The sequence below is a fragment of the Schistocerca americana genome, chromosome 5 (genome assembly GCF_021461395.2).
Source record: "Schistocerca americana isolate TAMUIC-IGC-003095 chromosome 5, iqSchAmer2.1, whole genome shotgun sequence".
NCBI lineage: Eukaryota > Metazoa > Arthropoda > Insecta > Orthoptera > Acrididae > Schistocerca > Schistocerca americana.
In genome coordinates, this window is record NC_060123.1 from 367,077,203 (window position 1) to 367,089,910 (window position 12,708).

At 41.8% G+C, this 12,708-nt stretch overlaps 1 protein-coding gene across 1 annotated transcript in view; it reads right to left on the reverse strand.

Annotated features, from left to right (window-relative positions):
- The window catches only part of LOC124616387 (FERM domain-containing protein 5), a 96,340-nt gene that overhangs the window by 15,471 nt on the left and 68,161 nt on the right, over window positions 1-12,708 (reverse strand). The window contains exons 10-11 of the mRNA XM_047144693.1: window positions 10,333-10,518; window positions 1,603-1,815 (exon numbers count right to left, since the gene is read on the reverse strand). Coding sequence (XP_047000649.1) covers window positions 1,603-1,815; window positions 10,333-10,518 — 399 coding nt within the window. The remainder of the gene's footprint in view (window positions 1-1,602; window positions 1,816-10,332; window positions 10,519-12,708) is intronic.

A 12,708-nucleotide genomic window follows, 5' to 3' on the forward strand; every position in this document is an offset into this window, starting at 1 on the left:
CCCTTTTATACCCTACTAGATGTGATAACTATACTAATGCAGTCTGGCGGCCAACTCTGGATGCTTTTTGGAAGGCAGTGTATGTAGTCAGTTAAGAAATACGTCCAGTCATTAACTGATCCCATCAAATTAGCACGAGATTTTAAATCTCCAGTAGATATACTGTTATAGCCAAAAGAATTAATGTTTTCAGTGACAGAGAGATGTTCGTGTTACACTGAAAATTATTTTTTGTCTGTGAGTGTTGGAAACATTTGCTGTCATTATGGGGAAGATATTACTGAAACTACTGATTTCAAATTGTCATAATATTTGCAACAATGCAATTTCAATGCTATTCAGTCATTATTCTTATTTGTATCTTATTTGATAATGATCCAGATAATTTTTGCTATTTTGCTGGATGTTATAATTTTTTTAGACATGAGGATTTTGAAATACTGTTGGCAGTAAGTTTAAACTCTTGAATACAGTATCTTCTAGATTAGATGTTCTCGCTTCACGTCACCTGTATTAAATTTTTATATCCACACAACAGATTTCTCTGGGTACTGGTCTGCCCTCATATCATACTTTATCTTCTATATATTTCCTTATCATATTAAATGACCAACAGCCTTGCCTTTTTTAATTCACCTGTTCTTGTGAAATGACCAAAATTAAGTGAAGTCAAGTGTTCCACTTACTATTATTGCTTTCCCTTTGCTTATACACCCAAGAGTGTGTGGGATAGTGGCATAAAGTTTTTGGTCCTGGAGTAAATTCCAAACCTCTTTGCATTGTCTCATGAAAAAGGCATGTGACACTGTTGAAGGTGATCCGTCCGTTGGATGGCATTGTTAAGCTCGGCAGCCTCCTTGAGAGGAGTAGACAGAGAACTCTCACACTTCACGAAGGAAGGATGTCATTATGATGGAAGGATGCAAAACCTGTCTAATTCGGCAGCTGAACCTGTCATTTATGGTCTCCAGCCAACAAAGGACTCCCAGCCAACAAATCCATATGACTTCTCTTTTTTTTTATTATATTAAATGTGTAAGTAAAGGACATAGTTAGTTTTATGTTTATCTGCTCAATAGCCATTCCTGTTTTTAATCTTTTGATTTTAATGGATTTTAATCATATTATATGTAAGTGGTTGAGCACTTCAGCTTGTGATGGATGTAACATGTTTTAACATAATGTAATCCAAGTAACTCCCTGTTCTTCTGAAGAATATACCCTTAGTGGTACTAAAACCTGAGTTGTGTCTAGAATTAAAGAAAAATTTGTACCTGATTGGGGGCTATACTTTATAAATTGGAAACTTACTTACAGTTGCTCCTAACGGCCATGTTCAAGATTGTAAAGGACATATGGTACCCTAAAGGGAAACTGCACAGGGCTGCTTATTGATTAAGACATTAAAGTCACATTTGGAAACAAATCTAACACATCTCTAATAATCGTGATGTGAACAGGATGCCAAAGAAGATGAAATGGTTGTTAAAACAATATTCATTTTACATTCAGGGTCACTGAAAAATTATATATTTATGTAAATAAACAAAATGAACAATGATTTACACTGAGACTTCCGTGACTTTGTTGAACTGCACGTACCTAATTTGTGTTGGGAAGGTTCCTTAATGCCGTCAGTTACATTCTTTTCTTCTGTTGCTTTCTGATGTTTTTCAAACCCTTTATCCAGATTTGATTCATAAACAATGTCTCCCTTGGGTGTGGAAGTGCAAGGGACCATGCATTGAGTGGTAGAAGTGCGTGATGGTGAATTCTGGTTTTTTTCATGCTTAATAAATGCATCAATATCCTCAGCTGATAAAAAAATAAAATGAAAATCCAAACCAAATGAAAAACGACAGTAAATTAAAGTTTTACACTGTATAAATAAACTTAAAGAATAGTAATAATAATAAACTGTATCAGAAAACTGATTATACGTAAGCTATAGTAACTGGAGGACCGTTTTTCATGCTGGAATAAAAGTAAATAACAAAAAGCACAAAGCACACAGCAACCTATAAAGAAAGGATGTACTAAAGAAGAGAGATAGTCAATATTTTCCAAGATTTCTTTTTGGCCATGAGGAAATTTCTTATACGAATATTGTGTAGCTTACTTGCAAACCAATAAGGCAGGCTGCACAGCTCCAGTATTTGTCACTTTTGCATCAGCTGCATAGCAAAATCTATTTGACATTGTCTAATTTTAAGCAAAACAGATAATTCAAGAATTATAAAAATTACTAAGGAGTGCAATGTCAGTCAAGGTTTCCATTTTATTTTCCTTCAAATGCTACCTACATTAACCCCTATTTCCCTTCCATTTTTGGTGCAGTTATTCAAACTGCATTTTTCTACTATCCACCTCTGTATCGGAACTTCACCCCAAATGACTGTCTTAAGCAAGGATACATTATGTATAAGCAAAGTTCATGATATATCTCATTGTTCTGTTAGTTTGTGATTTCACATCAATCACAGTAACCTAATTTTGGATTTTTATAATTTTTTTTTTTTTTTTTTTAAATCAGTGAAGATAATCAGAATGTGGACCAAATTGTGGCACTCTTTGTTTGTGCTCTTTCTGCTAAGTAGCACACAGAACTTGCATTCAGAAGAATGATGGTTCAAATCCGTATCCAGATTTAGGTTTTCCACGATTTTCCTAAATCGCTGCAGCCAAATGCTGGGGCAGTTCCTTTGAAAGGGCATGGCCAGTTTCCTTCGCCATCCTTGCAACATTCCAAGTTTGTGCTCTGTCTCTAATGATCTCAACTGTGACAGGATGTTAAACCCTAATAATTCTTTTCTTCCTGCTAACTGACTTTCACAAAGGTTCACTTCTGCTTCATATTTACTAATATTATCCACAAAACAATCTTAACATATTGACTGTTATGAGATCGCCACTGGCAACAGCAGAGCCTTATGCCTGATGTCATGTACCTAGCAGCAGCCACAGCAGAGTCTCACACCTGAAGCCCTGGCCTGTTTTGGCAGTGAAACATTCATCACTATGCATGTGGCAGTCAATGTGTTAAACTAGGTTTACACAACGAAATGCTTCTTTTCAACTGGATCATGAGTATTGCTTTCTCCATCCTTACTTCTGAAAATGCAAAACATCTGAAATGTCATACATATCTGTTGTGACTAGCCGATCTTTTAAAGTGCCACCGCACAGTTACGCGCGTCCTCTACATGCGGCGCTGTCTGCCAGCCATGCAGCAGCCGCGCCACCTAAGCGGCCAGCCAGCCAGCGGCTGCTAGACTTGGACTCAGTACTGATTTGAATGTTACCGTGTACACATATCTTACTTTGTTTACTTGCTCTGTGACTGACATGTGTTGTGTCGTTTTTTAAATATATGTGTTCAACTTGACGTTATAACAATTGGTGACGAGGTAGTGGATTTTTCCTTTTCATCGTTGAGCCACAGGTTTCCATGGCTACTTTAGAGCAACTATTGCAAGGTCTCCTTGAACAGCAAACGCTTCTCAGATCGGCGATTCACGATTTCGTCATGGCATCCAATGTGGGGCATTTCTCGTCTTTGTCTATACCTCCTTTTCGTCCTTATGACGAGACGGCGGAAGACTGGTCTGATTATGAAAAACGTCTTCGACAGCACTTCTTGGCATTTCATGTCACAGACGAACAAACATGTAAGTCTCTGTTCCTTTCATGGATTTCACCACAAATGTATTGGTTGTTGTCGCAATTGGCTCCTTTGAAAGATCCTGTGTCTTTGTCCTTTGCTGACATGTGCTCACTTCTGTCTGTATATTTTCAAAAGCATACGCATGTGGTAGCCTCTCGTGTTGCCTTTTATCGCTGTCAAAAACAACTGAATCAATGTTATCGCGCTTGGGCTGCTGAACTTCACGGCCTCAGTAGAAAGTGTCAATTTGTTTCTGAAGTTCACAGGGAATCCTATGTCGATTCCATGGTATGGGATGCTATTATCCGGTCGGCGCCTGACAAAGAAGTTAGGCAACGTGCCCTTTCACTGGTCCGCGTTATGCGATGCGGCTTTCCAGAAATTGAAGACTATGCTGAAACAGGCCCCGTGCCTGGCTACTTATTGACCTGGCCAACATCTCGTTCTTGCCATGGATGCCTCTCAATACGGGGTTGGTGCAGTCCTTGCACACCGTTTTTCTGACGGTTCTGAAAACCCATTGCTTATGCCTCCAAAACGCTCACGGATGCCCAACGAAAATATTCTCAAATTGAAAAAGAAGCTTTGACCATTATTTACGCTCTTCATAAGTTTGGTGTTTTTCTTTATGGATCCAAATTTCATCTTGTTACGGACCACAAACCACTTGTTTCCTTGTTTTATCCATCAACGTCGCTTCCCGACAAGGCTGCACACCGCCTCCAGCGTTGGGCTCTTTACTTGTCTTGTTTCAATTATGAGATTCATTTCCGGCTGACAGCTCAACATGCGAATGCTGATGCACTGTCTCGCCTTCCCATGGGTCCTGATCTGGCATTCGATTGGGACGAACTTTTGTGTTTCCACCTGGATGTTGCCGAGCAGCGGGTTGTGGACGGGTTCCCCATCACCTGGGACCGGCTGGCGGCTGCTACGAGTTCTGATCATACCCTCTCCCAGGTTTTATGCTGTATTCAGATGGGTTGGCGAGTTCGTCCATCGGCTAAGACTTCTGATCCGTTGCAGAACTACTACGCTTTACGCTACCGCCTCACGGCTAGGGATGGTGTTATCCTCCTTTCCACCGACAATGCTTCGCTGCATGTTGCTGTACCTGCGTCTTTGCGTGCTTCGGTCTTGTGCTTCCTTCACCAAGGGCACTGGGGTGTGTCTCACACAAAATCTCTAGCGCGCCGTCATGTGTACTGACCCGACATCGACTGATATCGCACACATGGTCGCTGCCTGCAGCCCTTGTGCATCACAGGCCGCCGCCCAGAAGTCATCTTTGTCACCGTGGCCTTCACCTGAGAAGCCCTGCGAGTGTATTCATGCTGACTTCACGGGACCTTTTTTAGGTACTTATTGGCTACTCGTAATTGACGCCTACTCTAACTTTCCTTTCATTGTCCATTGCACGTCGCCTACCACCGCGGCAACCACCAATGCTCTAGCTCGCATTTTCTCTTTGGAAGGCCTTCCCTCTACTTTTGTTACTGTTAATGGACCGCAATTTGCCTCATCCGAATGTGCGGATTTTTGTGCCCATCACGGTGTCATGCATGTCACGGCCCCTCCGTTCCATCCACAGTCAAACGGTGAGGCTGAATGACTGGTCCGCACATTTAAGCCTCAGATGAGGAAACTCCTGACTTCTTCGGCTGCTGATGAGGCACTTCTCCAATTTCTGGCTTCTTACCGTTTCACCCCCATGGGTGACCACAGCCCAGCTGAGCTCTTACATGGCCAACAGCCCCGCACACTACTTAATCTTCTGCGGCCTTCCACCTCATGGCCGCGGGTGCCTTCGCTTGGCCGGTTCACCGCCAGCGACCTTGTATGGGTACAGGGATATGGCAGGTGGCCAAAATGGAGTCCTGGCCGCATCTTACGACACCGTGGCCGACGCCTGTATAAAATCCAGACGGATACGGGTGTGGCTGTGCGTCATTCGGACAAGCTTCGGCCTCGTGTGCCGGCAGTGCCTGTTCCAAATGCTGCTACGCCACCTTCGACTCTGCCTGATGCTCGGGACCTTGGCATCTCTCATTACTCACAACGCAGCCCTCTCACCATCATCTCGGTGCCAGTACAAGAACAGACGCCACCAGGAGATGTGCCCATGCAGGAACCGGATGAACATCATCTGTCGGAGCAACTCTACTCCCCTCCTTCTCTTATGGATGCTGACACATCGCCCATGTCTCCTGTTATAACAACTGGACTTGCCACAACGGGCAGATTGGTGCACGGGGTCCCAGCAGATTCGACCCCTATGTCTCCTGTCATCTCGACCCGTTATCATCGGGGACACTTCCGTCCATATGGGAAGCCGCCTCCTCGAGACTTTATGGCCAGTCGAACAACACCTATGGACGTTAGCAATCTACAGGCCACCTCCATCAAGACCAGTGCAAAAGGGGAAAAGTGTTGTGACTCGCCGATCTTTTAAAGTGCCGCCACACAGTTACGTGCGTCCTTTACATGCAGTGCTGTCTGCCAGCCATGCAGCAGCCGCGCCACCTAAGTGGCCAGCCAGCCAGCGGCCGCTAAACTTGGACTCAGTACTGATTTGAATGTTACCATGTACACATGTCTTACTTTGTCTACTTGCTCTGTGACTTAATGTTTTGTGTCGTTTTTGGAATATAAGTGTTCAACTTAACCTTTAACAATATTCTTAAGCATAGTCACCTGCCCTAGTTAATTTCAAAACTTATCTCCTTTATTCAAAGCTAAAATGAAATAAATATGACAGCAACTAAACCTTTCCCCAGATAAACAGAGAGCTTGCTTAGCTTAATTATTTGCTTGTTTGCCATTTAGGTTATAACTGCAGTGCCTAATTAGAACCATCTGGAGGAATTGGCACTACAAATACTTTCAGCAAATCAAAAGGTCAGCATAATCAAAAGCAGACTTCTAGCTAATTCTAAACCATTCAAAATGATCAGCAAGATTTGCACACTTGGAGAACATACACCAGGATCATATTAATAGAAAAAAATGGAAAAAAACTTTACAAAACATCAAATGACTAACAGACACAGAGTCCTTAATTTGAGAAAAGAAATAAAAGGGCATAGTCAAGCAGACAAGCCAGTTTAGATTCTCAGTCAGTGGACTGACAGCTTAAGACAAGGAGGGAAGATATGTGTTCAAAGTTTTGACAAGTGGAATTTAAAACTATTCTTTAATTAATTGGACAGCCAGTTCATAGTTTCCAATGAGCACAACATTTTGGGGATCAGACATGCCGCCATCATCAGGTGCACTGATGAACTGAGTTCTTGAGGGCTCGTGGCCAACTAGTATCTCCTGCCACCATGAACTTCTCTTTCTGTGGCCGTGCATCGGCAGCAGCAGTCACGGAGATGCTTGTGTCAGCATCTGTGATGGTATTAATGTAAGTTCTCTGTCTGCCGTGGTCACTAGATCATTTTGTTTGCTGAGAATCTTCTTAATTAAACTCATTTCTTTTTCCCAAGCCTTGCTAAGATTATAGCCACAATCTTGGTTGATGAGATCATCCCTGGTATGGATTTCTATGGCTTCTCTAATGGTGCTTCCCAGTATTTGTAAGTGTATGCCAAGATCGTGGTATGTTCATACTTCATCGTGTGGTTCTCAGACAAACAGTGCTCTGTGACTGCTGCCTTGTTGGGATACATCAGCCAAGTGTGTCTCTGGTGTTCTCAGTGACAATCTTCAACAGTGCACACTGTCTGTTCCCAAAATATATCTTCCCACTTTGACATGGAATCTGGTATATGCTGGCATTCTGCAAACCGAGATCATCTTTGACATTTCCCAATAATGCTTGTGTTTTATTGGCAAGGCAAAAAACATTTTTTATTTAGTACTTCTCCAACATATGTCAGATTTTTCCCGATAGTACACCAGTGTATTTTATAAAGGCAGTGGCTCCATCTTCCGCCATAGCTTCTTGCATCTCCAAAGGTTCTACTGTTGTGGTGGGGCTCTAGAGTGTGCCTAATCTGCCATTCTGGGTACCCATTTTTTTGGAATACAGTTCTTAGGTGTTCCAGCTCCTTGGGCAGACTCTTTGCATCTGAAATGCTGCACTAGTGTTTTAAGTACCCTATTCTTCTGCGAAGGGTGGTGGCAAGTCTCTGCAAGCAAATGAAGGTCAATGAGCATTTTCTTCCAATACACACTGTGGCCGCAGGGTGCCATCAGCTCTTCTCTTGACCTTGACATCCAGGAATGCTAATCTTCCTTCTGCTTCAGTCTCCATAGTGAATTCAATGTTGGATTTATGGAGTTCAAATGTGTGAGGAAGTCAAGGAGTTTGTCCCTTCCATGGGGCCAGATGATGATCTTGTCATCTACGTAAAGGAAAAAATACATGGGTTTTCATTTGGATGACGCCAGGGCTTCATCCTTGAACCACTCCGTATACAAATTCATGACCACTGGTGAGAGTAGACTGCCCATTGCAACTTCTTTCATTTGTTCATAGTATTCTCCATTAAACAGGAAATACATAGAAGTCAGGAAGTGTGTAAAAAGGTCGGTGGTGTTCTCATCAAATTTCTGACCAATACGCTCTAGTAACTCTCTTAGAGGTACCATGGTGAATAATGAAATGATGTCAAAACTCACCAGGATATCTGAGACTTTCACCCTGACGTTGTCGAGGTGTTTTACGAAATCCACGGAATTGTGGATTTGATAAGTGCATTTACCCACATAAAGGCTTAGTATTGCACTCATTATATCCACAATTCTATGGATTTTGTAAAATGCCTCAAGAAATTCAGGATGAAAGTCTCAGATATCCTGATTAGTTGTGATGTCATTCATTATTTACTAGGGTACCTATAAGAGAGTCACTAGAGCTTATTGGTCATAATTTGATGAGAGTACTTTCTGTTTAATGAAGAATACTCTGGACAAACAGAAGGAGTCACAACGAGCAGCCCATTCTCTCCTGTGGTTGTGAATTTGTATGTGGAGTACTTCGAGAATGAAGCCCTGGCATCATCCAAATGAAAACCCATGTGTTTTTTTCATTATGTGGATGAGATGTTCATCATTTGGCCCCATGGAAGGGATAAACTCCTTGACTTCCTTACACATATGAACTCCACACATCCCAACATCAAATTCACTATGGAGACCGAAGTAGAATGAAGATTACCACTCCTGAACATCGTGGTCAAGAGAAGAGCTTATGGCACCTTGAGCCATAGTGAGTATTGGAAGAAAATGCAGACTGGCCTCCATTTGCATGCACCCTTCACAGAGGAATGGGGTACTAAAAATAACAGTGCACAAAGACTCTGCCCCAGAAGCTGGATCTCCTCAGAACATATTCTGAAAAAATGGGTACCCAGAATGACAGATTAGGCACGCTCTCCACCCCACTACAACAGTGTAACCTGTGGTGATGGAAGAAGCCACGGAGGAGGAGGCAGCCACTGCCTTTTACTGTACAGTGGTGTACTATTGGTAAAAATCTGATGCATATAGGAGAAGCACCGAGTAAAAACTGTCTTTTGCTCACTCAATACGAGCATTATTTGGAAATGTCAAAGACGATCTCAGTTTGCGGATGGCCAGTGAATACCAGATTCAATGTCAATGTGGGTGAACATATACTGGGGACACACAGGTCTCACCATCGAAGACCATTGCAGAGAACATTAGAGGCACACTCATCTAATGTATCCCAACAAGTCAGCGGTCGCAGAGGACTGTTTGTCCAAGACTCGCACAACGGAGTACGAATGTACCAGTATCTTGGCACAGACTTCCAAATACTGGGACAGTATCATTAGACAGGCCATAGAAATTCATACCAGGGATGACCTCATCAACTGAGATTGTGGATATAATCTTAGAAATGCTTGAGAAGCACCACTGAGTTTAATTAAGACAACTCTCATCAAACAAAACAATATTGTGACCAAGGTGGACAGAGAACTGAGATTAATGCCATAACAGTCACTGACACTAGCACCTCTGCCACAACAGCCAACACTGATGCTTGGCTGCAGGCGTGGACTGCAGCCAAAGCTGATGTGTGACCGCAGGCATGGACTGCGGATGGAGTGGTTCACAGGGGCAGGGGTACTAGTTGGCCACGCTCAGGAGCTCAGTTTATGAGCGCACCTAATATTGGCAACGTGTCTGATTGCTGGAATATTGTGCTCACTATGAACTGGCAGTACACTTGTGGACTGTTTGATCAACAAATACGCTATGAGAAACTGAAGAATCACACTCTTTAATTTTGTTACTTGCTTGTTAATCAGTCTTGCTGTCTTTTTTTTTTTTTTTCCAGCAACCAGTAAACAGAAGTTACATCTGTCTTAAAACTGTTAATACTCATTTTGTATATGAATTAGTGGGACTATATCAGTGACATAAATGACTGATGCAAACGAGCTGTGGGTTCTGGGAATATCAATGACAATTACAAGTGTTCATAAGGTCTAAACAGCATGATATCTGCCTATGAAGTAATACTGAATCAGTTTTCAATTAATAGAGGCTAAGTATGTATCGAGACAGTTCTGGAAAAGAAAAGAAATTGTAAAACATAACACAAATTTATAAGAGTGATGCTTCCGTAAATTTCACTTACGTGGTACAATATAAAAAAGACACCATAATCTTTAATGAAAATTAAATCTAAACACCTTGTAACCGATGCTTCCCTGTTATTTCTTGATCTTCAGCAACAGTCTCGAGAAGTGGCAGTGCAGAGTCTGTGCAGTAAGGTGATGAAAGTGGAACATCAGATCCACACAAAATATTTCCGCTGGCATCCAGTCGTGCATCTGAGGTTGGTGCAGAATGATTGGCTCTTGGGAGACTTCCATACCCTATAAAAACACAAGTTGTCATTATCAGCATACATTTACTTCTGTAGTCTTCTCTTTTCACTTGCTTATCACTGAAATAAAGACTATAGCATGTAATTAAAAGCAAATGTATCTGCCCTTATAAAATTACCATAATTATTTGATGTTCTCATATAACCTTTTCAAAGTATTATATATAAATCTTAATTCCTAATTTCCCTTGAACAAGCTAAAATCAAAGATTATCATCACTGTTTGTATTTCCTCCACCATTGTTTGCAGTTATTCCTCTTAGTCAGAATTTGGTATATACTGTTTCATTTCATTTGCCACATTCTCATTTTTTTCCTGCCTATTTTTTGTAATAAATTCTAAAGAAACTAACTTCCCCTAAGATTGAAAACCAGCTTACTGATATCAGCACCATGCTTCCCCATGGTACACTTTAAACCAATTGGCAGTTTACTTATGTTCCACCCATCGACTGCATTGGGAAATGGTTTATAATCTGTAATGGAAAACAAATGCTAGATGCTACAGTCAAGCAAAGGTTTCCACAGATCTCAAGATTGGTTTGGTTCGAACAATCCAGCACTTTATTAGGCAAGATCCTATTGGAAGTGGCATACCCTCACTTTTGTCCAACATTTGTTGGACTGTCCAGTTATAGGGGGAACTACAGTTCAATGTGAACTCTGAACCACTGCCCAACTTGGCAATTTTCACATATGCAATTCATGAAATAGACATGACAGTCCACATTGAATGGATATATATATTTGCTGAATCGTAACAGATCAGTAAAGCCAATACGAAAATGTAGCCCACATTGTACATCTCACTTAAGAATAAGAGAGACTTTGAGGCATCTAGATACCCATTTTTCCCTCACTCCCTACATAATGGAATAAGACAAAGTATTGTTAAGTACAAAGTACCTCTATCACGCACTTTACAGTACCTTATAGGATATATATCTACATCTACATCCATACTCCGCAAGCCACCCGACGGAGTGTGGCGGAAGGTACCTTGAGTACCTCTATCGGTTCTCCCTTCTATTCCAGTCTCGTATTGTTCGTGGAAAGAACGATTGTTGGTATGCCTCTGTGTGGGCTCTAATCTCTCTGATTTTATCCTCATGGTGTCTTCGCGAGATATACGTAGGAGGGAGCAATATACTGCTTGACTCTTCGGTGAAGGTACGTTCTCGAAACTTCAACAAAAGCCCGTACCGAGCTACTGAGCGTCTCTCCTGCAGAGTCTTCCACTGGAGTTTATCTGTCAACTCTGTAATGCTTTCGTGATTACTAAATGATCCTGTAACAAAGTGCGCTGCTCTCCGTTGGATCTTCTCTATCTCTTCTATCAACCCTATCTGGTACGGATCCAACACTGCTGAGTAGTATTCAAGCAGCAGGCGAACAAGTGTACTGTAACCTACTTCCTTTGTTTTCGGATTGCATTTCCTTAGGATTCTTCCAATGAATATCCGTCTCGCATCTGCTTTACCGACGATCAACTTTATATGATCATTCCATTTTAAATCACTCCTAATGCGTACTCCCAGATAATTTATGGCATTAACTGCTTCCAGTGCTGACCTGCTATATTGTAGCTAAATGATAAGGGATCTTTCTTTCTATGTATTCGCAGCACATTACACTTGTCTACATTGAGATTCAGTTGCCATTCCCTGCACCATGCGTCACTTCGCTGCAGATCCTCCAGCATTTCAGTACAATTTTCCATTGTTACAACCTCTCAATATACCACAGCATCGTCCACAAAAAGCCTCAGTGAACTTCTGATGTCATCCACAAGGTCATTTATGCATATTGTGAATAGCAACGGTCCTACGACACTCCCCTGCGGCACACCTGAAATCACTCTTACTTCAGAAGACTTCCCTCCATTGAGAATGACATGCTGCATTCTGTTATCTAGGAACTCTTCAATCCAATCATACAATTGGTCTGATAGTCCATATGCTCTTACTTTGTTCATTAAACGACTGTGGGGAACTGTATTGAACACCTTGCGGAAGTCAAGAAACATGGCATCTACCTGTGAACCCGTGTCTATGGGCCTCTGAGTCTTGTGGACAAATAGCGCGAGCTGGGTTTCACAAGACCGTCTTTTTCAAAACCCATGTTGATTCCTACAGAGTAGATTTATAGTCTCCAGAAAAGTCATTATACTCTAACATAA